The sequence below is a fragment of the Tenrec ecaudatus genome, chromosome 4 (assembly GCF_050624435.1).
Source record: "Tenrec ecaudatus isolate mTenEca1 chromosome 4, mTenEca1.hap1, whole genome shotgun sequence".
NCBI lineage: Eukaryota > Metazoa > Chordata > Mammalia > Afrosoricida > Tenrecidae > Tenrec > Tenrec ecaudatus.
The window spans coordinates 51,049,363-51,072,301 of NC_134533.1; the positions used below are offsets into that span (position 1 = coordinate 51,049,363).

The 22,939-nt window shown below is 52.9% G+C and overlaps 1 protein-coding gene across 3 annotated transcripts in view; it reads right to left on the minus strand.

Moving 5' to 3' along the window:
• The window catches only part of NAV2 (neuron navigator 2), a 396,305-nt gene that overhangs the window by 213,686 nt on the left and 159,680 nt on the right, over nt 1-22,939 (minus strand). For 2 of the 3 annotated variants that reach the window (XM_075545974.1, XM_075545973.1), the window contains exon 1: nt 8,294-8,419. In XM_075545974.1, the coding sequence (XP_075402089.1) occupies nt 8,294-8,304 (11 nt within the window). In that variant the 5' untranslated portion in view covers nt 8,305-8,419. Of the gene's footprint in view, nt 1-8,293; nt 8,559-21,813; nt 21,887-22,939 lie in introns of those variants that run through there. The other variant, XM_075545975.1, reaches the window with a different exon arrangement.

The following is a 22,939-nucleotide window of genomic DNA, read 5'->3' on the forward strand; positions in this document are numbered from 1 at the left end:
GCCTAAGTAGCCCAACAATAGCTGCCGCCCACGGTGCCCGCCACGCCGAAGGGGAACAGCAAAAGGGGCAGCGGAAAGTCAGCCAGGCTCGGCTTTGGGACAGAAGTGCCCAACAGCCCCTTCCTAAGAGGAGTGTGGCCTCTCAAGGTCACCCCCCACGCAAACGCAATCACATGACGAGGACACGGGAGGGGTCTTTGAAACAGACACGCGTTGCTTTTAAGAAATTAAAGGGCTGTGACACAGAGGTGGAGGAACATGCCCGCTGTCACTCAAGCCGGGACCAATTTCTCCAGCCCACATGCGCAGAGCTGCTGGGCCGGTGTGAGGCCGCCACTCCTGGCACACAAGCAGCCCTTGCTCGGGGGCTGCTCAGCCCCAGTGCTGGACTGCTGGCTGGCGCGGAGAAAGCAGCCTTACCCCCCAAAGCCACTTCAAAGGCTGGGAGCAGAGGTGAACCGATCCCAGGACGGGCAGGCACCTGTGTGCGCATGCTTAGGGACTCCAGGTGCGGTCCCCATCGGAGATGCTTGATGTCAAACAAGATGATGAAATGCTAACTCTCTCACTTCATGGCATCTGTTTTCCTGCAGCTGGGCACTGCGAACTGACCTCGTAGCTCCTTGGACACCTTTCTCCAAGATGGCTTTGTAGGAATCAACTCCATGGACTCTCTGGTTGCCTTTCCACCAGCATCTCCATCCAAAACCCAGTGTCTTCAACCAAACCACTGGTTCCATCCATAAACCCAAACCCCACACCATCGAGTTGCTTCTGGCACGAGGCCACCCTCTGAGATGATCCATCTTTACCAAGGCAGCCTCCACCGGCTCCCGTGGAGCAGCTGGTGGGGATGAACAGTCAGCCTTGGGAATAAGGGTCCAGCACTTAACAGACAGCGCCACCAGGGCACCACAGTTGCTACTAATGGTACGTGGATCATTGCTGGACCCCACACCACAGGGCTGGTGCAAATGACCAACATCCTGATAAGGCTGAGATTGAGAAAAGCACCTTCCTCATTTGGGCAATAAGGAAGCCTAGGTTGGGAGAGAGGAAACAATTTGCCTAAGATTGTGGTGAAGAGAGGCTATCACTTAAGACTAACGGTAAAAGAGTGCGCTCAGCCACGGTGCTGCTCTGCCTTCTCTGCCTCGGGGAGAGCGCGCCCAGAGAACACACCTGGGCCTCCATCAAGGCTGCAGGGGTAGCGATCACAGTGACCAAAGGCAGACCCTCGTGACATTCCTTGTCCCCTTGCTGATTTCCTTCAGACTGTGCCCCAACACTCCCCTCTCCCCAACACCAGTCCAAGGATAAGGCTTCCCACTGCTCAGCGTTCCGAGGGCCTATCCTGGTGCATGGCTCAGGCCTGTTCCCTCGGTGCTGGCACCTGAACAAGTGATCCAGCTCCGGAAGTCTCACTCAGCCAAGAAGGGTAGGGCTGTTTCTTTTGGCAGGCAGATCCTATTGGTAACTCGGCGGTGCCTGATCAGCTAAAATTCTTATCAGCATTGTGTTCTGGAGGTGGGAAGGAGGGGGTGGGCGGAAGTCAAGGCGCAGGATTAAGCACATAAGGATGTCAAGAAACCAAATAGATACCAAAGCAATGCCAGGTAAGGGGCATGCTCCCAAAGGCAGGTCAGATCTTGGTGTGTGGCCTGGAAGTGGGTAGCCAGCACAGCCTGGGGAGGAGACAAGCCCTCACCTCCCAGCTCCCCCTCCTCCCCCGCCCCCCCCCCCAATCAGGCCGCCTCCTTCCATCCTATGGGACTAATAATGCATCTCCCAAGGGATGGGCACGCGATTCCCATTAGAGATCTTCCCAGCCAGCTCCTGTTTTTAATGCCCAGGCTGAACACCTCTTGGGAACGCACACAGGATTGCAGGTTTCCTCCAGGCCCACCCCTCCCGTTCCCCTTCCTATGAATGTCCACTTGCGTGGCCTGCAAATGAACTGGGGACAAACCAATCTGCCAGTGCAGAGGGCAGTCTGTTTTGACTGCGCCTCCCTCTATAACATCTGTCAGTGTTGCCAGCAGTTAACGTACTGAGCTGCCAACAGAAAGGCTGGAAGTTCGAAACGCCCGTGGAGCACAGTTCTACTCTGACACACGAGTCACAGTTGCCTCAATGACAAGTCTCCTCTTTTGGGTGCATTACCTGTCATGGGAGAGGGGCCCTGGGGCGAAGCAGTTATGTGCTGGGCTGTGATCCGCATGGTCAGCAGTTCGAAACCACCAGCAGCTCCACAGGAGAAAGACTGGGCTTCCTACTCCAGTAAACAGTTACGGAAACCCAAAGGGGGTCTCGAGGAGTCAGCGATGACTGGATGGCGTTGGGTTTTTGGTTATCTGTCATGGAGAGCAGCCCCCAGAGGGACAGACATGGGTTCTTTAATGCCCCCCTGGACCAAATCTAGGTCGCATGCTTATTGTATGGAGAAGCACACGGCCCTGCGTCTCCTTGTCTCCGGAGCGAGTCTCCAAAGAGATCTCTGTGGGTGAGCTTTTAGGAAAGGCACCCAGACCCACAGAGCGAGGCAGCCAGCAGACGGGCAGTATGTATTTGTCACATGAATAAAGACAGAAACGAAGTGTGGGCTTCCTCTAGTTTTAAACGAGAAGTCGATAAAGAATACATCCTAGTCCTGATAGAGAAGATGCTGAGGGGACCACACGAGGCTCTGTGAGGACAAAGGCTGGCGAGCGATGGTTGAAAGCATGGGATGTTAAAGAGCAGCCCCACCTCACGCACCTCAGCATTTGAGGGTGGTTAAGGCGAGGGCTGTTCTCCTTTCGGAGACCCCAGGTAAGCCACGCGGTGACTCAGGGTTCATTTCCTCACGTGGCAAGTGGACGGCATGACGTGACTTGCCTAGTGAGGGCTGAGGTGAGCAGGAATAAAGGATGCTTCACACGAGCACAAAAGCAGCACTTGCCCAATGCCAGCTGTCAAGACTTTTATCAGGACAGTAGAAGCAAAGCTGTCCCTGCCACGGCACACTCGGGACCCCGTAGGCAAGTCGACCAGACTCTGAGCCAAGAGCACTACGGTAGTTAGTGCACAGGACCATTCACCCCAGGAAACGGAGGGGATGTCTCCACGGCACACAAGAGCACCCAGACACAAGAGGGAGACGTGACGGCCTGGCTGTCACGTCTTCAATGGCCATCTGGATTCATGCTTTGGGTCTTCGGAACTCAAGGGAAAACCACGCCCACATTAGTCTTTTGAAGGAACAAACAGAAAGCAAGACGACATGAACGAGATGCAGGTGAAGGTGGAGCGGGGCTAGGGCAGAGCAGCGAGCAAACCCATCACGACATCACTGCAGGAGGACACCGAGACACTCTCCTCTTCCTCATTCAGAAGAAACTCAGAGGCCAGAGCCATCGAACCAAATTCAAGTGTAGCAACATTACGCACCTCTGTCTGTCTACACACACACACACACACACACACACACACACACACAGTTTTCTGCTCAACAATGAGTCCTTACCCAAAGCATGTTTGGTTTTCTTGAATCGCAAACATGAAATGGGGAGAGGGAGCAGGAGGAAGCGTATGCAGAGCACAAGCTGCATCAGGCCGGGTTTAAATCATGCAGAACACAAGCAAAATCTAACCTAGAGATCTTTCTCTGACCCAGAGTGAAGCGGATGATTTTGCTTTGAGATGAATCCTTGGAGGATGCACTGTATGGTAAGAGAAAGAAAAAGTGGAAGAGCTGAGGGAGGAGAAGATGCATTAAACACGAATAAATCGAGTACTCAGGACAATGAGAATGATCCTGGATTTTCCCCCCACTGCACTCTTTATCCCCACCCCCCGCCCCATATAAGCAATATTCCTTCTAGGTCTGATTGGATACATGCCCAATGTGAAGAAATGGCTATAGATATTTTCCAAGAACTGTTATCTTGATTTTTATTTAAATTTAAACGCCAAATAGCATTTCTACTTCCACTTAGTATAAGGCCCTTTCCCCAGAATAAAACCCTGAAACCAGGTGTGGGGGGGAAAGGCGCAGTGTTCTTGACAAGTAAGCAATCTCTGTACCTTGCTGCAATACTTAGAAGCTCCCGTTTCTGAAACTCTCCTAGAGGCCTTTTCAGGTCACTATCTCGAACATACCGTACATTAACCCAAACACAGTTACACACGTTTGCAGATGTCATTGCTCTTGGGAAGTTTTCCGTCTCGATGGCACAGACACCGCCGCTGTAAGCCAGCTGAGCGTGCTAAACTCTGGGCCTTGGGTCATACATTTGCCGGTCTGAAAAGTTGGGTTGGGCCTCTTGAAAAATAATTGTTAGACCAGGCTCATTTACTCCCTTAGGAGAAGTAGAAGTGTTTCTGTTTCTTGCTTCCACGTATCTTATGTCAGGTGTCAAAGGGCTTGGAGGAGAGACTACAATCTTGGCTTTCCTCATCTAAGGAGGTCGAGGAAGAGAAGGAGCGGGCACGATGCAGCATCATTTCCAGACTTTTCCTGAAGGCCGAATACCGCCCATCTTGCAGACACAGTGGGAGAGAGGTCAGCCTGGACGAAGGCTCGCTCCTGAAGCGTGGGGCGTGGTGAGAAGTGTCGTGAGGTGACCGTGTCCCTAGCGGGAATGGTTGGCATGAAGGGGTCAAAGGCTTTCTGGGAGCCATCACAGCTGCTCCAGCTCCTCAGGGCAAGGCCTCAAGTTTCCTTGATTCACCACCTTTATGTCAAAGCTGCCGTGCTTCATCTACGACGTGCAGCTCACTCTGTGGCACACGGGGTCGCCATGTGTCAAGACTGACCCACGGACAGCAGGCTTGCTTGTTTCTGGAGACAGAAGGTGCGGGAGGAAGGCAGGCGTCACTGTGGCTGCCGAGGTGGCAGTGCTTTCCAGTTTGTGGTGGTAGGACAGTAATTTGGAAAGGGTCATGGGGATGGCTGCACATTATGACTGTCACCCACGCCACAGAAGGGTCCCCATCAACGATGTTGAATGGTGAATGTTTTCTTACACGAGGTGGGTGTGTCAAAAAGCTTGTGGGAAAAATGGAATGTATCTATAGACTCTTGGAAGCCCCCTCGGATGTATCTTTACCTTCGTAAGCCTTGCAGTGGAGGAAAGGTTGCCATGTTTCAGTGTTTGCTACCCCCAAAGTACGGGATAAAGTGGCTTACAGCAGAGGACTCACACACACCTGGCACTCTGGGATCGGAACGGACACTTGACCATGACTCTGCGCCTTTGGTCCTCAAAGACAGAGTTTGGATTTGAGAGCCAATGGAACGGAGCCAGTGCACCACCTAAATGTACAGCCAGGGTGTCTTAGTGCTGGAGATCTGTAGCTCTTGGTCTTGATAACAAGGTAGTCTCTCTGCAAGGAAGATGAGGACGTCTCAGTCTAGGACAGACGCTAAAACCGCGGGACCTAGTGATGGGGGACATACAGCAACTCCGAAGGCCAGTCCAGCTGGCCATATGGCAGGGTGGCAGGCCGGCCGTGGTGTCGGCAAACACTCCGCAGCTGGAATAAGTGATTGCCATGATCTGGCTCCAGTGAGCTTGGCTCTTCTTCCGGTGAAGCATTTACTAATTGTTGGGTAGTTTGTTTGTTTTTTCCCTACTGGGCGCTAGGCACCCTACCCGGAACATCTGGTTCTTCGAGCAAACAAACACCTGCCATGGGAATGGATGCCCGGGGCTAACACAGCTCAGTACCGCAGCCCAGCCCTAACTGAGACGCCCAAAGAGACAGGAAGGGAAGATCTGAGGCCGGATGCTTTCTCCGCCTGTTCCCCTCTCAGATTCCCTCTTTTTTCTTCCCAAGACCAGTGACTGACCACGGTACAAGCCAGAAAGTCAGGCTTCCGCCAAGATTCATTTTCTCTTCAAAACCATATCCCAGGTTGGTTCATCTCCCTCTCAGACACCCCCCCCCCCACCCGCCGGGGTCATCTTCTAAAGGACCACAAAAGCCTCCCAAAGGAGGTACTTCCTTCCATTCTTATGCCCCAAACCCATTCTCCAAAGATGATGAGACGTGATCCTTTAAAAACGTACATCCAAACCATTTGCTCCTCGACTCAAGACCCTCCAACGGCTTTGTCACCTTGTGAAGGAATTCCCAGCTCTCTACCCAGCAGCCTCCAGGGCCTCGGAACCCCAGCTCTGCCTGACTCCGGGTGCTAGTCATACTGTCGCCCCTGTACTGGGGGCTCCCCTGTACTGGGGGCTCCCCTGCCTTCACACTCCAGCCTTTCTGCTCCTCCACAGCACGCCAGCCGGACCCCCTGCACCAGCTCTTCCCTCTGCCTGGCCTTTGGCACTTCCATGTCATCTGCTCACAGTGACAATCCCAGCAATTCAATCTCCAGTAGAAGCCCACAGCCTATGAGCGCATCACCCTTACGCAGCATCCATGGCGTCTAGTCTCTTATCCCCTATGTACTGCTTGCTTGTCTGCTGCTTTGAACAGACTGCAGACGCTTGGCTGTCTGGTTCCCCTAGGCCAGTGCCCAGCACAGGGAAGCCGTGTGTGTATACCAACATATGCAGATGTAAGACATTGAGTCCACATGCGTCACAGTAAGAACAGTTTACCCGAGCTCATTCCCACCTCCCAGCCCCTGAGACCATCTGGGCTGACATCCAGGGCAGACAGAAGTACTCTGCAGAACGTGGTCTGGGAAATTATATCCTGATCATTCCGACGACTCGGGCCCACCTGGAAACTCCAGATCAGGAGAGGACACTCCCACGCAGGCTGCTCTGCAGGGACAGGGAGCCAGGCCTGGCTGCACACGCCTCATTGCTAGTCTAGGTACTTCTCCCAGGCCCCAAATTTCCACAATGGGAACTGGATATAATTAGATAATTAATTGGGGGCCTGACTTACATTAACCCCACTACTGCCGGTTTTAACACCATGACAATTGAGAAACAGCACTGCTTATGGGGAGAAAAAAAAAAGGCTGCAGCCATCTCTCAGGCAGCTGCTTTGTTCGGCTGCTTTGTACTCGGCCCAACGCACCACGGGTGATGAGGAGCATCCAGGGAGCAGGAAGCCCAGCGATCTGGGGCTGCTCGGGAGAGGCCAGTCCTCGAGCAAACAGCAGAGGAAAGCAAGTCACCCTCTTGATCAGGGGCATTCAGGCCTAATAGCTGAGCGTTTATGGCTTAGAGATCAAACAACCCAAACAAACAATTCTAAGCTTTGCAGACCAACATTACCAAGAGTCAAAGACTCTCCTGCCTAACCTCTCCCACTCTCTTCCCTCCCCCTCCCATAAAACAAATAGGTTACTAGGCGATAGAGCAGAGTTGGGAATGTGCCGACTCCCATGGCTGGCCGGCAGCGATGGGAACAGGGTCATGCTGGTATTCTCCTGAGCCTCGGGGCACGCGCCGTCTGCATGGGCATGCCAGCAAAATCCACACCCTCATCCTGCCAAGGCACAGAGCATCGCCTCACCGTCGCCATGCCAAGGTCAGGCTAACTCCCCGGGAACTACCAGTAGCTCTCCGTCCAGACCTCACCACAGGACCCTCACTAACACCCGTGTCTGCTCTGGAAGGTCCACACAACCCCGTGCACTCAGATCCACCTATTGCTGCTCCGGGACGGAGCCCCTCTAGAGAAGTGACTGCCTACTCTTTCTGCTCCAGTCCACGTGCCAGCCTTCTTCAGGCCCTTTGTGTTTCTCCCTGGCAGAACAGAGGCATCAGCTGGCCTGGCATGCCTGCCTCCCTTAGCCAACTACTCTCATATGTAGTGCTGGGCACTCAGCTTGTGGGCAAACACCAGTAAGGGTTCTGAAGTCAACACTCAGGGCTGTTAATTACATGCGATGGAGTCCTGGTGGCAGTGTTTAAGCACTCAAGTGTTAACTGAAAGGGCAGGGGTTCAAACCCACCTGCCACTCCATGGGAGAGAAATGAGGCTGTCTGCTAACACAGCGTGACAGCCTTGGGAACCCCGTGGGGCAGTTCTACTCTGTCCCGCAGGGAAGCTGTGAACTGGACTGGACTTGACGGCAGCGGGCTGCTGCAGACGCGTGTGTGAGACGGGCCAGAGAGACGGTCGGAGCAGCTAATTAGTTCTGGCTGATGGCGATTCTGACCTATAAAAACACACGTGCCCGCCAGGCACAGAGCATGGCCTCACTGCCTCCACCTCAAAGTCACGCTGACTCCCCATGAACTACCAGTTCTTCTCAGCACACCCCGCCTAGGCTAGACGCTGGTTGGCACAGAGGAAGGGCCTGGGGACGTGCGTTGGCAAATGGGTGCGGAGCCCCCACCTGGACTGCATTTCAGCTTGTGCTTTGGACTGCTGATGAGGCGCGGCTTGGTGCAGCTGGTGAGGCTGGCCCGGGGCTTGGGGAACGGCTGGCACCTGTTGCTGAGGTGGGCCAGCCTGGCCCTGGGAGGGGGTGCCAGCTGGCTGGGAGCCGGCAGGTGGCAGAGGTGAGGAGAGGTGGTGGTGGTGCTGCTGCTGCTGCTGCTTGTACCGCGAGAGGCTGAAGAAGAGGCCTAGGATGGCCTTGAGGTTGCCATTCCTGATTTCTGGAAGACAAGAAAAAGACTGTTATCATAGGGGGACCCTTTTCTTCCTCCCCCCCCCCCCGCCATGGGCTGCTGCAGCCCTCACCCCAGTTAGATTCCTTTCAGATATGGCAGATTTCCGGAACTCTTAATTGGCATAACAAGTCAAATCAGGCTGGGACCACACAGAAATTAGCCGATTCTCTCCACGGGTGTTACAGAGGCTAGGCCATGCAAATTGCACGGGATGGCTGGTAACTGATTGGGAGCCCTCGTTGGACTGTAATCCACAGGGTCAGCAGTTCAAAACCACCAGCTGCTCTGAGGGAGAAAGAAGGGGCTTCCTGCTCCCATAAACAGTGATTCCAAAACAAACCACCACCAACAGAACAGTGCTTCCCGGAAACTCACAGGGCAGTTCTACCCTGTCCTAGAGGGTTGCTGTGAGTTGGCATCCACCGGATGGCAGAGAGTTTTGGTCTGGTTTTGATCTGGCAAATGTGGAGAGGAAATTCTCTGTCAGAACCAGGGGGCTTGAAACCAGTTAGAACTGGCTCATTCATGGCCAACCTCATGAAATCAGAACAGACCACAGTATGTAAAACTGGGCTAATTCAGAGTGCTGACCATGCTATCCAGGGATGGCCAAAGGTACTGGCCAAAACCTTGGAAGGGAGGTTTGGAAGAGTCATCGGAACCTCTTTCAGGAGCCTGATGTGGGAGACGGGACTACTGCCAGGACCTGGGAAAGCGACAGGCCTGGCCGCCATCTTTGACTGCTGGTAAAGTGGTCTGGGGGGCTTTACAGCACGCGAACCGCCCTGGTTTTCCGAGAGGGAGAGTGCATTTCTATCGGAATGTGGACCCCCAATTTTACCCAGTCTGGTTATTGGCTATTGTTGTGATTCACCCACATTTTACAAAACTGATCTGATTCAGTTTCACAGCATCAGCCGCTACTGAGCCAAGGAAGAACTGGTTGGAAGCCCTGCTACGAATGAACGTAAGTGGAAAACATGCAGGGATCCCCAAGGGAGATGGGCAGAGCAGCCTCTCCAGTGCTGGGGAGAGTCCTGTCCTGACACTGCCCTGGCAAGTCCTTCTTTCTCAGCTTCCAGCCACCTTCAGTGTCCCGCCCCAGAACTTCACTCTGCTTTAGGCCATCACCCCGTTCTCAAACACCGGCCTCCGCTCTCCTGCCCACTGAATCGATAGCTTACACTCAGAGGGGAGCTGTGGGGAGCCCATGAAGACGTGCTTCCATTCAAAACTCACAAACAGCCTCTCTTATTTTATATCAAAGAGATGAAACCGGCACAGGATGGGGAGAGGGACATTTCTAGCCCAGACAGTCTGTTCCAGATTTTAAAATGCATTTGCCTCAAGGCACGCATAAAAAGCCAGAGAGACGGAATAAAATATTTATTCCCAGGCAAAGGCTCTGGATCTGTAAGGGTGTTTCTCCTGGGGCAATCCGCCCCTTTAGGCAGCTCTTTGGACACCAGATGCTGGCGGGCAGGGTCGGAACTGGCCCTCGGGGTGAAGTATTAGTGCAGCACAGTGGACTGGCTACAAATCTTGGGGGTTGGGGCACGCACCCTTAGCTCCTCTGCTTGGCTTGCACCCCTTGCTTTGTTGTGAGATGCTTGCTGTGAACTGGTAAGGGAGAAGAAGCCAGGCAGTGGTGGTTGATGGCCACAGGTCTGTCCCGTACACAGAGGAACAAAGTGCTGCCCGGTACCGTGACACCTGCATACTCGGTCGGAAAGTAGACTGTGGTGAGCCATAGGCCATTGGCTGATTTTCAGAAGTTGGCAGCCAGGCCTTTCTTCCTCATCTGTCTTAGTCTGGAAGCTCCCCCACAAACGGCTCAGGATCACAGCCAGCACTGAAGCATCCACTGACAAGTGGGTGCTGGTTGTGCCAGGAATGGCATGAGAGTCTCCTCCAGGGCAGGGGAGCATCTTTCCCGGAAACCCGTGGAGGCTGTGCTAGCAGGGCAGGTGGGGTCAGCCTTGCCCTGAAGGTAATGCCCACCTCCACGCTGGCCCCAGGGTCGGAGGAAGCGGCTGCTGAGAAAGGAATGAGTTTCCTCCGAGCCAAGTAAGAGAGCAGAAGGTATGAAGGGCGACCCTTCAGGAACCAGTTCCAGTCCTACAAGGCTGCCTGCCAGTGCCTCCTCCCGGGGCATTCCGCTGATGGGCCAGGCTGGGTTATTTTCTATTGGAGCGGCCCCTTCTCCCGGCTCTGGAGAAAACAAGAATTCCTAGAATCCAGCCTTCACGTTCAATTTCAGGAGCTAACAGGTCCTGGTGCTGCCATAAAATCAACAGAGGGGCAAAACAGACATGCCAATTGGTATGCTTTGCTTAAAGGAAAACCAAACAAAACCTGTGGCCACGGAGCCCATTTCGACTCATAGTGACTCCACAGCACAGAGGAGAGTTCTCCTGGAGGGTTTCCTTGGTTGTCATCTTATGGGAGCCGCCAGCCAGCCTCATCTTCTTCCCACAGTGCAGCTGGTGGCTATGGACTGCTGATCTTGGGATAAGCGGCCCTACGCTTGACCCACTACACTACCGAGGCACCATCCTCTTTGTTTACGCTCTGTGTGTGATCACAGGCAAGCCCCTTACTTTATTTGGCAACAATGACTGCAGCTAAAGAAGGTGGAGATGCTCAAACAGTATCGTTTGTATGACATGAAAGTAAAACTTTGCTGTAGATGATGCAACAAAAATCGGAGCAGTCCATCACCAGGGAGCTAGCTGCCAGAGGTCCAGGCTGACCTCAGAGGAGGACGTGGCACCAAGGACACCAGTACTAACACTGGAGAATGCCACACGGATACTTAGTTGTGTTTTATTGATTATGAAAAGGCACTTCACATTATGGATCAGAACAAACCACGGACGTCCTTGAGAAGAATGGGAGTTTCAGAACACTGCAATTGTGTTCACGTGGAACTCGTACCCGGCTCAAGGCAGTTATCCGAGCAGAACAAAGAAATACTGCACGGTTTAAAACCAGGAAAGGTGTGAGTCAGGATTACATCCCTTCAGCAAATTTATTCAATCTGTATGTTGGGCAAATAACTCAAAAAGCTGGATGACATGCAGAAGAATGCAGCATCAGGATTGGAGAAGGTTTATTCACAACCTGCAAAATGCACCTGACACACAACCTTGTTTGCTGAAAGTGAGGAGGGATTGAAGCACTCACTTGCTGATGAAGAGCAAGGACTGAGGCCTTTGGTATGGATGACAACTCGATGTAAAGAAGGCCCATATCCTCACAACTGAGTCAAGAGGTAACATCACGGGAGGTGGGAAAAAGTTGGACGTTGCTAAAGATTTTGTCTTGCTTGGATCCACAATTAATGCTTGTGGAAACATTCATAAAAACAAAACAAAAACCAGGCAACATATTCTAGTGGGTAAATACGCTGCACGAGACCTCCGTAAAATATTGGAGACCAAGGATGTTGCTGTGAACTACCACTATTACTTAGACCCAAGCTATAGTATTTGCAACCACCTCATCCACATGTAATAGTTGGACACTGAATTAGGAAGAATTGAGACAATTGCATTACGGTGCTGCCAAAGAATACCATGGATTGCCAAAAGAACAAACAAATCAAATCTGTCTGGGAAGAAGTACAGCCAAAAGGCTCTTTAGAAGCAAGGTTGGCGAGAATGTGTCTCCTGTTCTCTGGCCATATTTATCAAGAGAGACCAGCCCCTGGAAGAGGACATCGCGCTTGGTAACGCACAGAGGGAAGACCTTCAACCAGATGAAATGACACAGTGGCAACAAAAGTGGGCACTAGCGGAACAATTTTAAGGATGGTGCAGGGCCAGACAGTGCTCTGCATAGGATTGCTCCGAGTCAGGACCAACTTGATGTCACCTAACAGCAGCTGTGGTGGTGTCGTGGGTTACAAGGTGGGGTGCAAATCACAGGGTCCGCAGGGCAAACCTCCAGCCACTCCAGGGGAGCAAGAAGCAGCTTTCTGCTCCGGTATAGAGGTACAGTCTCAGAAACCCAAAGGGGCGGTTCTCCTCTGTCCTACAGGGTCGCTGTGAGTCAGAATGGAGAGAACAGCAGGGAGAGAGACCTCCTCACACCACACAGACAAGACTGAGAGCATGCACTATCAATGCTGCGAGCGGCTCCAGTCCAGGCTGGCATAGGAAGACCGGAGACCCAGGTGCTGAGTGGGATTCCCAGGGAGGGCATGCTTTAGAAACAGCAGTTTTCACTAAAACCAACTGTATCACACGTGGTAATTGTAAAAGCATAGGTTGTTGTTTTTTTGCTATTTTTCTATGTATGAAATCCAGGATAGATAAATCTATAGATAGTAATTGAACAAATGGTTCCTCAGGGTATGGCAGGGGAGGTTGGGGGAAATGGGGAGCTAATCATGATGAGCACAAGAATGAAGAAAATGTTCTAGAACTGACTGTGGTGATGATTGTGCAGCTCTTCTTGATGTGACTGAACTATTACATTGTATGATATGTGAGTCATATGCCAATGAAGTTGTTGGGAAAAGAAAAAAACAGCACATGCTGTGTGTGGAGCCTATGACACTTTTGCTTACAGTGTCAGGGTACCGTGCTCTAAGCTAGAAGATCCTACGTTCAAATCCTAATGTCAGCATCTGTTTATTGCTTGATGCTGTCTTTTGCTCTGGCTATATGCAATGATTGACTACTTCCTGGTGTGCCCGTGGACCTTGGTGGCCACTGTTGACACCATGTTGGCTTGAAGAAGCTTTGCCACACATAGTCTCTACCTTCTGTAGCTGCTAAGTCACCATGGTTCATCAGTTGACCCCACTGTTCCCTAAAACATCTATTTCAAAGGGCACCAAACCAAAAGCTCACTGCCATAGAGGCAATGCCGACTCACGGCGACCCTGTAACACAGGGCAGAACGGCCCTTGGGGTTCCCAAACTGTAATTCTTTACAGGAATGGAAAGCCTCATTTTCTCTCCCAAAGTGCAGCTGGTAGTCTCAAACTGCTGACCTTGTGGTTATCAGCCCAACACCTAACCATTATGACACCAGAGTTCCCTGCCATGGGGCGCAGGGCATCCATAAATACCCTCCTTTGGAGAGGCAACGTTTGTTGTTGCAGAACCACTGATCTCTGAAGCTGGAAAAACTCAGCTCTGAGCTCCAATATCCATCATTTATTTTATAGATATTCTCTCAGCTTCTCCTGGGCCGCATTTTCCTTTTTCTTTAAAATGGGGCTGTGCCCTGCCACACCTTTTCCACAGTGCTATTATGAAAAGTAGGTGATCATCAAGTGATAAAAATGAATTCATAAAATAATACAAGGAACCTTTGAAAACATGATGTTGACTGAACCAGTGAGGCACAAAGAAGGCAGCTGTTGAATGATCCCATGCACTTGAGATCTCTCTAAGAGGCCGATGCACAGAAACCAGAGTTTCCTGTGGTTCCCGGGGGCGGGCAGAGCCAGGGCAGTGCCAACAGCCACCCACGCTCTGGACCACAGACAGCAAGGCTGGGTCGGAACCCACCCAGGGCTCTGCAGCAGGAAGAGCAGGCAGTGGGTTTCTGCCATGGTTCCAGCCAAGAAAACCCCTCGAGGGCGGCTTTACTCTGTCCCAGGGGGTTAAAAAAAAAAAAGAGTTCAAAGTGACTCTCTAGCACCTAACAACAATCCCCACCACCTAGGGCAAGAGGGAGGACACAGACCGAGTCCTTGTTCAGGAAGCAGGGAGCATCCACTTTGCAAGCGGGTACCGGTGACGACTGTCCAGCTTGAAGAGCGCAGGCAGTGTCCTGGACTGCCCATGTAACATGTGTGCAAGTGGCAAGAGTGTCATGGGAGTGCACTGTTCCCAATTAAAGAATTACGTTGATTATTGAGCACACACAAAAAAGAGCAAACAAGTACGAAGCACCGAGGCACACCAGCGTGCACTTTTCTTTGGGCCCTCCTATCTGCCACCCCCTAGCACGCCGGAAGCCGAGGACATTCCTGTCTGCCCCCTCTACTGGCGCCCCTGCATCCCATAGCCGCTGGCATCCAGAGGGGACCCATCGCCCCCCACCTCGATGGCCACCGTCTTCTTAAAACTGAGGAACAACTTTACTGAGGTTTAATTTGCACCCACAAAATTCTCCCATCTAAAGTGTCCCGATCCACGATTTTTAGGCAACTGACAGGTTTGTACAACCACAGCATACGTTTTAAACCATTTCCATTGCTTCTGCCCATCTCCACTCCTATACTTCCCCTCCCCCCCCACAAAGATTCCTCATGCCTATTTGCAGCCAGCCCTCAAGGCCACTCCCAGACAGCCACTCATCTGCTTTGCATTTCTACAGATTTGCCTTCTTTTAGGGGCATTTCCTATAAATAGACTCCCACAGCGTGCTGTCTTTGCGTCTGGCTGCTTTCTCAGAGCACGCGGATTTGGGGGTGGTCCCGTGTCAGAGCCAGTATCCGCAGTCAGTCTGCTCCCTGAGGCAGCTGAGCAGTGTCCCGTTCCTCAGGTACACCTCCTCGTTCCATGGACCTGTTTACCAGTCCATGGCCCTCTGGGGAGTCTCACTGTCTTGCAGGGCAGAAACCCTGGAGAGGGTTGGGACGGGAAGCCACCGAGTCCATGCCACGCGCGTCCTCTAATAGGCGGCATTCAAAACAGCTGGAATTGTCTTCATCCCCAGTTCCAAGTGGTATTTTCCTCTGTTCCACGAGGCCTGGTAAGGCGTCTCCTCGTCAGTCTAAAAACCAAACCCATCAACCCACAAGATACTCCCCAAGGCATTGGAGAAGAAACGGTCTTGCGGTGTTGGATTCACTCACCTCACCCTCTTCAATTCTAGAAAAGGTCCAAACCAAAACACAACAGAGCTAGAGACAAGTAACTCGCCCAAGGAAACACGAGTGGATAGCTGATAGCTCCGGACGCAAGGACCCAGTCCTCTCTTCCTGCGTCTGCCGGGTGCAGACCGAAGAATAGAGGATGGGGGTTCTATTTCAAGCTCTACTGGACGGCCGTACTGCCTTGACTCGTCATGGCTCTGGGCTCTGTCTGGTCTCTTGATTCCCACTGACTAGTAGGAATCTCTATAAATGGTGGAGGTCATGTTGAGCAGGAGGAGTAGGATAAATAGGAGAGTTATTTGCTTTCAACGTCATTGAAGAGAAGGCCGGTTTACCGGGCCCTGGCATAATGCAACACAAAGACACCGACTCTCCAACCGGCCATCAACCTTTTACCTAGGCCGCGTCTTCTGTCTGGATTCCTCTTGCCCTCCCTTTTCTCTGATTCATCTGGAGAACTTCCGTGAAGCCCTCCTGACAGCCCGGGCACCGTGAGCACTGCTTTTGCTTCGTCACCATGGGCTCTTGTATGTGCCACTGGCACCAACACGCCCTGCCATCAGGTTGATGCCGACTCGTAGTGACCCTACGGGGCAGCGTAGAGCTTCCTCTGTGGGTTTCTAAGACTCTAAATTTTAAGGGGCGTACAAAGACTCCTCTTTCTCCTGAAGAGCGGCTGGTGGTTGTGAACTGCTGACCTCCTGGTTAGCAGCCCGACTTGTAACCACTGTGCATGCCCCCAGGGCTCCTGTACCACCCGCACAGCCCTAATTAATTGAAATTCATGCTAGATGTCTATGGTGACAGTGTGGTTCAGTGGTGGAATTCCTGCCTTCCTTTTGAGAGACCTGGGTCTTGTTCTCGGATAGCCCATCTGGTTGCAGCCACTGCCCGGTCAGCGGAGGCTTGCGTACTGGTATGATGTTGAGCAAATCTCAGTAGTGCTTCCAGACTAGGAAGAAAGACCTGGCGACCCAGTCTTGAAAATAAGCAGTTCATGGAAAGCCTAGGGAACAGAGAGGTCCAGCTGTGCCTCAGGTCACCCTGACTGGCAGCAGCCAGGAGGGCTGACTATGTAGTCTCTACGGCCCAAGCATGCCAGGGCCTAGCCCGGTGCTGCCACATCCAACTCAACTCAAAGAAGCAATCATGCCTCATCCCGACTCCTGCTTCTCTGTGCAGGATAGGATTGGGGCTAGGGAGAGCACCCCCCCACCCAGGTGTTTTCATCACCCCCACCACCCCAAGAAAAGGCTAGCCTTCCTCACAGGATGGTCTGGGGTTGGTGGAGTGTGCTTTTCGGAAGGTTGGGGTAGGGGTGGAGCATCTTAATCACTCTGGGGCAGGGCGAGGCCCATGCTCACAGGACCCCCCGGAACGTATCCAAGAGCAAATAAACAGGTCCAATGCCCAGGAAGGATGAGGGAGCAGGAAGCCTCAGCCAGGGGAAGCGCCCACACAAACAGTACCTCCCTGGGGCTCACCTGGGCCTCCAGCCTCTGCCCAGAGGCGTCTGCTGTCTGGTGGCAACAAAGGCTCTCTGTGGCTCTCACCAGGCAGGTCGGGGCAGGGCCCTAGCTCCTGAAATGCTCCTAGGACAGGTGCACATACGTGTGTACACACACACACACTCTCTCTCTCAGGTGCTCAGCGTTAGTCACAGGGAAAGGGCGGGGATGTTTCCATGGGGCTTTCCAACAGCTGGTGTTTCATTGATCAGAGGAGGGGCCGCAGGGTACTCCGTGGTCTTCAAAGGAAGACAAAAACATTAGGAGGCCAGTCCTTTCAAAGCACCGCGATGCTTTTCTACTCTTCGTGCAGGTGGGTGGGCACGTGGACAGTGAGGCTCAGGGAAGGAGCCGGCCTGTGAATGAGCAGAAGGGTAGTTGAGCCATTGCCTGACCTTACCTGCCTTCCTTTGCCACCTGCACTGGTCTCTTTGGACCTTGGTTTCTCTCTGTATAATGGGCACAATCTGAATACGGACCTCCCAGCTATCCGGAGAGAAGTAAGTGATATATCAGTATGTGAGGCTCTTGGCTCAGTATCTGAAACCTGTGGAGTCTCAATGTTTTCTCATCCTGTAATGTCATGCCGGCGCCCTGGTAAGCCAGCAATGGTCAACTGTGACAGGAGAGGTCCCAAGCCACCGGCTGCTCCGTGGGCGAAGGAGAATGCTGTCTGTTTTGTAAAGACGAATATCCTCAGAAACCCTACCGAGCAGTGGGTCTCCACCTTCCTCCTGCCGCGACCCTTTCAGACAGTTTCTCATGTGGTGGTGAGCCCCACTCCCTCCCCCCCCCTGCAACCATAAAATTATTTCGTTACTATTTTTTCACTGTCATTTTGCTACTGTGATGAATTCGGCGACTCCTGTGAAAGGTTCATTCAACCCCCCAAAAGGGGTCATGACCAACAGGTTGAGAACCACTGCTCTAGAAGGCAGCTCTGAGTCAGAATCACTCAGACGGTGATGAGTAGAATATAACTTAACAGCAGGTCAAGTGAGGTATTTCCTGAAAGTCTGAAAAAGGCCCAATGTGGAGATACACAGTTCTAAGCGCCTCCATTTGTAAGTTCAAGGAGCTACCAAGAGTTGGGGGGGGCAGCCCTCTTCCTACAGGCTATATCAAGTGACATCAACAGTCATTGTCACTCCCCCCAAAATATACTGCCATCAAGTTGATCCTGGTTCATGATGATCTACGTGAAGGACAGAGTAGCACCGTCCCAGAGAGTGTCTAACCAAGGCTACCGATCTATATAGGACTAGAAGGCCTCACCTTTCTTCCACAGAGCAGCTGGTGGGTTTGAACCAGCGACTTTATCATCAGCAGCCAAATGCTTTAACCACTGTGTCAATGGGGTTCCTGACATCACTCTCGCACTGCACGAGATCAATATAAGCGGATCTGTGTGCGAGCAGGCCATGGGTTTGTTTGTGTTTGGGGACCATGGAGACAGGGTTCTTTCTCCTTTGAAGGAGCAAGAAGGTAGGCCTTGCCCTCTTTGAAGCCAAGGGGGTGGAGGCTCCAAGATGACCACTTTAAGGTGGGGTGCTGGCAAGAAGGGGCGCCTGGCATTCTCCTCCCCAGTTGGATGTCAGCTAGGCGGAGATTTGGCTGATGTGTCTCATGCCATCTGAGTGGGAGAAAAAGCTGGAGCGCGGTTGTCTCGTGAGGGACTGCCAGGTGACAGGCCTCTCCCACCCATCAGAAGTGGAAGAGGGAGCCTACACTCATCTCTTGGGCTTACGGGGTGATGAAAGGATCCTGACAACCATGTCTAGAACCTTCTGGCCAGGGCCACCTCAGTAAGGACACTAAGAGGAGTGTGCCCGGGGGGCCAGGGGTGGATATGAAGGCTACCAGCTGGGCGTGGAGCTGGACGAGCTGGCCAACCTTCACGGAGGACAGTCAATGCCCTGGGAGCAGCGTGGGTGGGAGCCAGACCCTGATGGGCAGGTCACAGGGAGACCACCCACTTGAGGGACTGCAACTTGCCCACCAGTGGGGCTTGGCCTCCCCCATGGGACGCTGATCTTGGAGGCTCCACACAGAAAAGGGGGGAGGGGAAGGAATGCAAGTCAACCCACCAGATCCCAGGCCCCTCAAAGCTCCTGGAGGCATTTGCATCAGGAGGCACGAGGGAAAAGAACCTTGGATAGAGGTTCAAGTTCGACAACAAGGCTGAGTCATGTAAAGACTGACATAAAACACTCTTCTAGGAATGGACGTGACTGAAAGGTACGGACTCTGCCCAGAGTAACAGTGCGCGGGCTACTGGCTCAGCAGCAAAGGAGGGTGCTCAACACAGTGCCGCTGGCAGCAGTGATTGCAGCGCCACACAGCGGGTTCATGGTAGTGCCCCGAAGCACTGTACGCTCTTCCCCAAGCCCAAGGACCCATCAGGGTCACACCCAACATCTGAAAGGGACAGAGAGCAGAGGGTTTCCTTGTCTCCCCAGGTCACACACCACCTTCTGAGATGCACCGCAGGGCACAGGCCCCAGCTAGCAAAGGCTCTACCACGTCTCTTCCGGCCTCTTCCTTTGGGCCCAACCATGGCACGCCTGGGCTGCATCCATCTGCCATCCTCCAAAGACCCCATGGTAGAGGACAAAGAACATGAGCACGGAAGTCAGCCCCCAGACCCTGCCGCTCACTAGCCTCTGGCCTTGGGGAGCCACGCAGAATCTCTTTAAGTTTTCTCGCCTGTACATTAAGGCAACTATACATTCCAATTGGTGCGATGATGAGCGCTGATGTAGATACAGTCTCCTTAATGAACACCCAGAAACCTAAACCCACTGCCATGTAATCGATTGCTACTGACAGCTCCTGATGCAGGGCTTCTGTGGCTGTAGCTCCAACAGGAGCAAACGGCGCATCATTCGCCCTTGGAGTGGCTGCTGGGTTTGAACCATCCACCTTGCAGTGACACCCAATGCTTCCCCGACAGTGCCCTCTGGGTTGGTACTTAATTCATTTGAGAACTATTTAGTGAACAGATTCTCTGTGCTGCAGGGTACAGGAAGAATGGGGCAGCAGATGAAGTAGAAAGGAGTACCACGGCCCACGTCACCTCCAGGCCATGTAGGATGCAGTTGGCCAGCAGAGCCCTTGAGGCTGAGCAAAATTCCACAAATGAACCCACTGGTGCTCTGCTACGGGGGTAGACCTGTCCTTGGGTTACAATCACCTCCAGATCTTAGGGGTGCTGGAGACTGGCCTGCCACCTCCCAGCACACACAAGGGCTCTCTCTCGAAGGAGGAAATCACCACGCATTTCTGTCAGAGAATTTGCATCTTCCTTCCTACCCACAGGGCTCCTGGGTGGTACAACGGGGAAATGCTTGGTGGCTAACCCAAAGGTGGGCAGTTGGAGCCCCCCCAGCTGCTCCCCAGAGAACGATGCTACAGCGGTTTCTGGAAAGACTACTGCCTGGGAAACCCTCGGGGCCAGTCTGCTACTCTGTCCTGCAGGTCACTATGACGGTGGCACAATGATTTGTTCCTCACCTACGTCAACACCATCGCCATCAACTCCTTCCCCAAGAGTGTTGGAGGGGCTTCGAAACAATGCTTGTGGAAATTTCCCATGATCTTTCCTTTCCACTTGTCCACTCACATGTCCAAGCCCCTGGTATATGCCACACGGCCGTCTCCACGATCAGTGCCCACACTCCAGAACAGGGAGATTCCAAGCTTGTCTTGCTGAGAGCTGGGGTGAGGAGTGACCGCCCTCCAGCTGCCTGCACCTCTGGAAGCGGCCTGACGTTGGGCAGGACCAGTGTAATGCAGGCTCCCATCAACCCCACCCTAAGTCATGGCACAGCCACCTGGCACCAGAGTGGCCCTTCACGTTCCTGCCGCGATCAGGAAGACGCGGTGCCAGGAAAGCTGAGCTGGCAGCACAAACCCGAGGCGAGATGGGGGCCCACAGGGAGACTCTACCTTTTGAAAACTTACCTACACCTTCTGACAGCTTCCTTCCTCGCCGCTCCCCTCCTCCCTGCCTTGGCCACCTTTACAGAAAGCAATCTTGCTAGGGAGAAGGTGGTATCCTCTGAAAAGCCAGACAGATTTACCTGTCCTGGGAAACCCGGAGGCAGGTGCAGGCTAATGAGTTTGGGAGGATGCCGGGGCCCATGGCAGCCCGGGAGCTGGCAGCTGCTAGTATTTACAAACAGGAGCGCACGTAGCTTCCAGGGCCAGGCTTTGCCCGAGGAGGCTGACAATTTGGACTGATCTTGGTCTCCAGACCAAACTGAATTGAACAGCAAATCATTAGCAAGTGCTAATGTGCGGCTCAGTCACCAAATCTGAGTTAATTAAAAACTAATCACGATAGAAAAGTAAACCTGGTCCTCTTAAGTGCAAAGAGAAGGGTCATTTTTTAAATGCAAATGCTAGGACTAGGCTTGCTTCTTTGTTTGACACCCCCTCTTCCACCCCACCCCCCTACCTGAGAGCAATATGATCTAAGTATGTTCTGTGGGTAATGTTCTCTCTCTTTCTCTCTCAGATTAGACCTAACTCGATAATCAACTGAATTGCCAAATAGGTGAATCCAGTCTGAATTCTTGAGTCAAGCTAGTGGAACCTGGGCAGCTCTGGAGGGGAGGAGTGGCCTGTACTCTTGAACATGTCACCTTGGGGAAGTCTTCGTTTCTAAGAAAAACTGGTGCGCCCCACCCCTGCCCCGGCCTACGTCTTGTGATGCCTATTTGCACCACACTAGTAATCTTTCAAAGCTGGCACCCTCAAACCTTAGTGAGCATGGAGCTCTCTCGAGGGAAGCCGCCCAGAAGAGCAAAGCAGCACTCGTGCATCTTCCCCAGCAGGGGGTGGTTCCTAGTGGCAAAGAGGCGGGGTAGGGACGAGCATGCTGACTCACCTTCTGCAGACAGCCCTTGGATGTTGATGCCCTTAGCTGCCAGGAAATTCAAGCAGGCATCTATGTTTTCAATCTAGGGGAAGAACACAGAAACACACACTCAGTAAGCGTTTACCGCCCCCTTCCCGAATCGTTTATTAGGTTCTCCGTGTATTGAGTAAGATCCACAAGCAGGAAGCACAGAAGGGCATCCCACCACCTGACAGGTGGCTACGGGTCAGGGCTTGACTCTCCCGGGCTTGCTCAGGGAGCGGTTACCCAACAGCCCAACCACAGGGCTCCAGAGCGCAGGGGCTGCACTGCTCGCAACCGCCCCAAATGCCCAGCGTGGAATGGGAGCCTCTGTTGATCGCTGGGACCAGCACAATTCGGAAAACCTGAGCAGCTGCCAGGGCACTAGAGGGGGGTGGGGGCGAGCTTAGCAGACCCACCCAGCAACTGGCAGTTGGCATAAAATTCCCAGAGGCGGGCAGTCACATGGGGAAACGGCGGGTAGGAGATTCAATGGGAATCTGGGCAGTGCTCGCTCACAAAATTCTCCGGATGGCAGGCATTGTAGTTGACTAGGAAGGGCTGTGACCTTTCCAGAGCCCCATCCTCGCCCTCTCGTTGTCAGCCTGCCCATGTGTCTAGTGCCGAAGTCCTGGCTAAGGGTAAGCCAGTGCCCACTAGAGAACACAGCTCACTCCCGAAGCGCTGACTGGACGTCGGCTGTCAGGGCTACTTTATTCTTTGATTTAAAAGAAACATGTCCTGGACTAATATTGAAGGAGCCCTGGTAGCGCAGTGGGGGAATGTGCTGGGCTGCCAAGTGCACAGGGCCAGCAGTTCGAAACCACCAGTGTGGAGCAAGAGAAAGATGAAGCTGTCTGTGCCATCCCACCCTTTCAGGTCACTCCCATCAGATCCGACCAGATGGCAGTGAGTCAAAGAGTTTTTATCAATGTCTATAGTGACCATGAGTAAACAAAAACCACTTTTGACTTGGCTCAGGGGATCTTTGAACGTCCTCCAATGTTAGTTCCCCACGGAGACCCCATGCCCCTCCACAAACCTCCCCCACTCACGGCTTCCCATCATGAGTGGGTCCATCAGTGACCCATCAGTGACCGTGCATGCGACCATT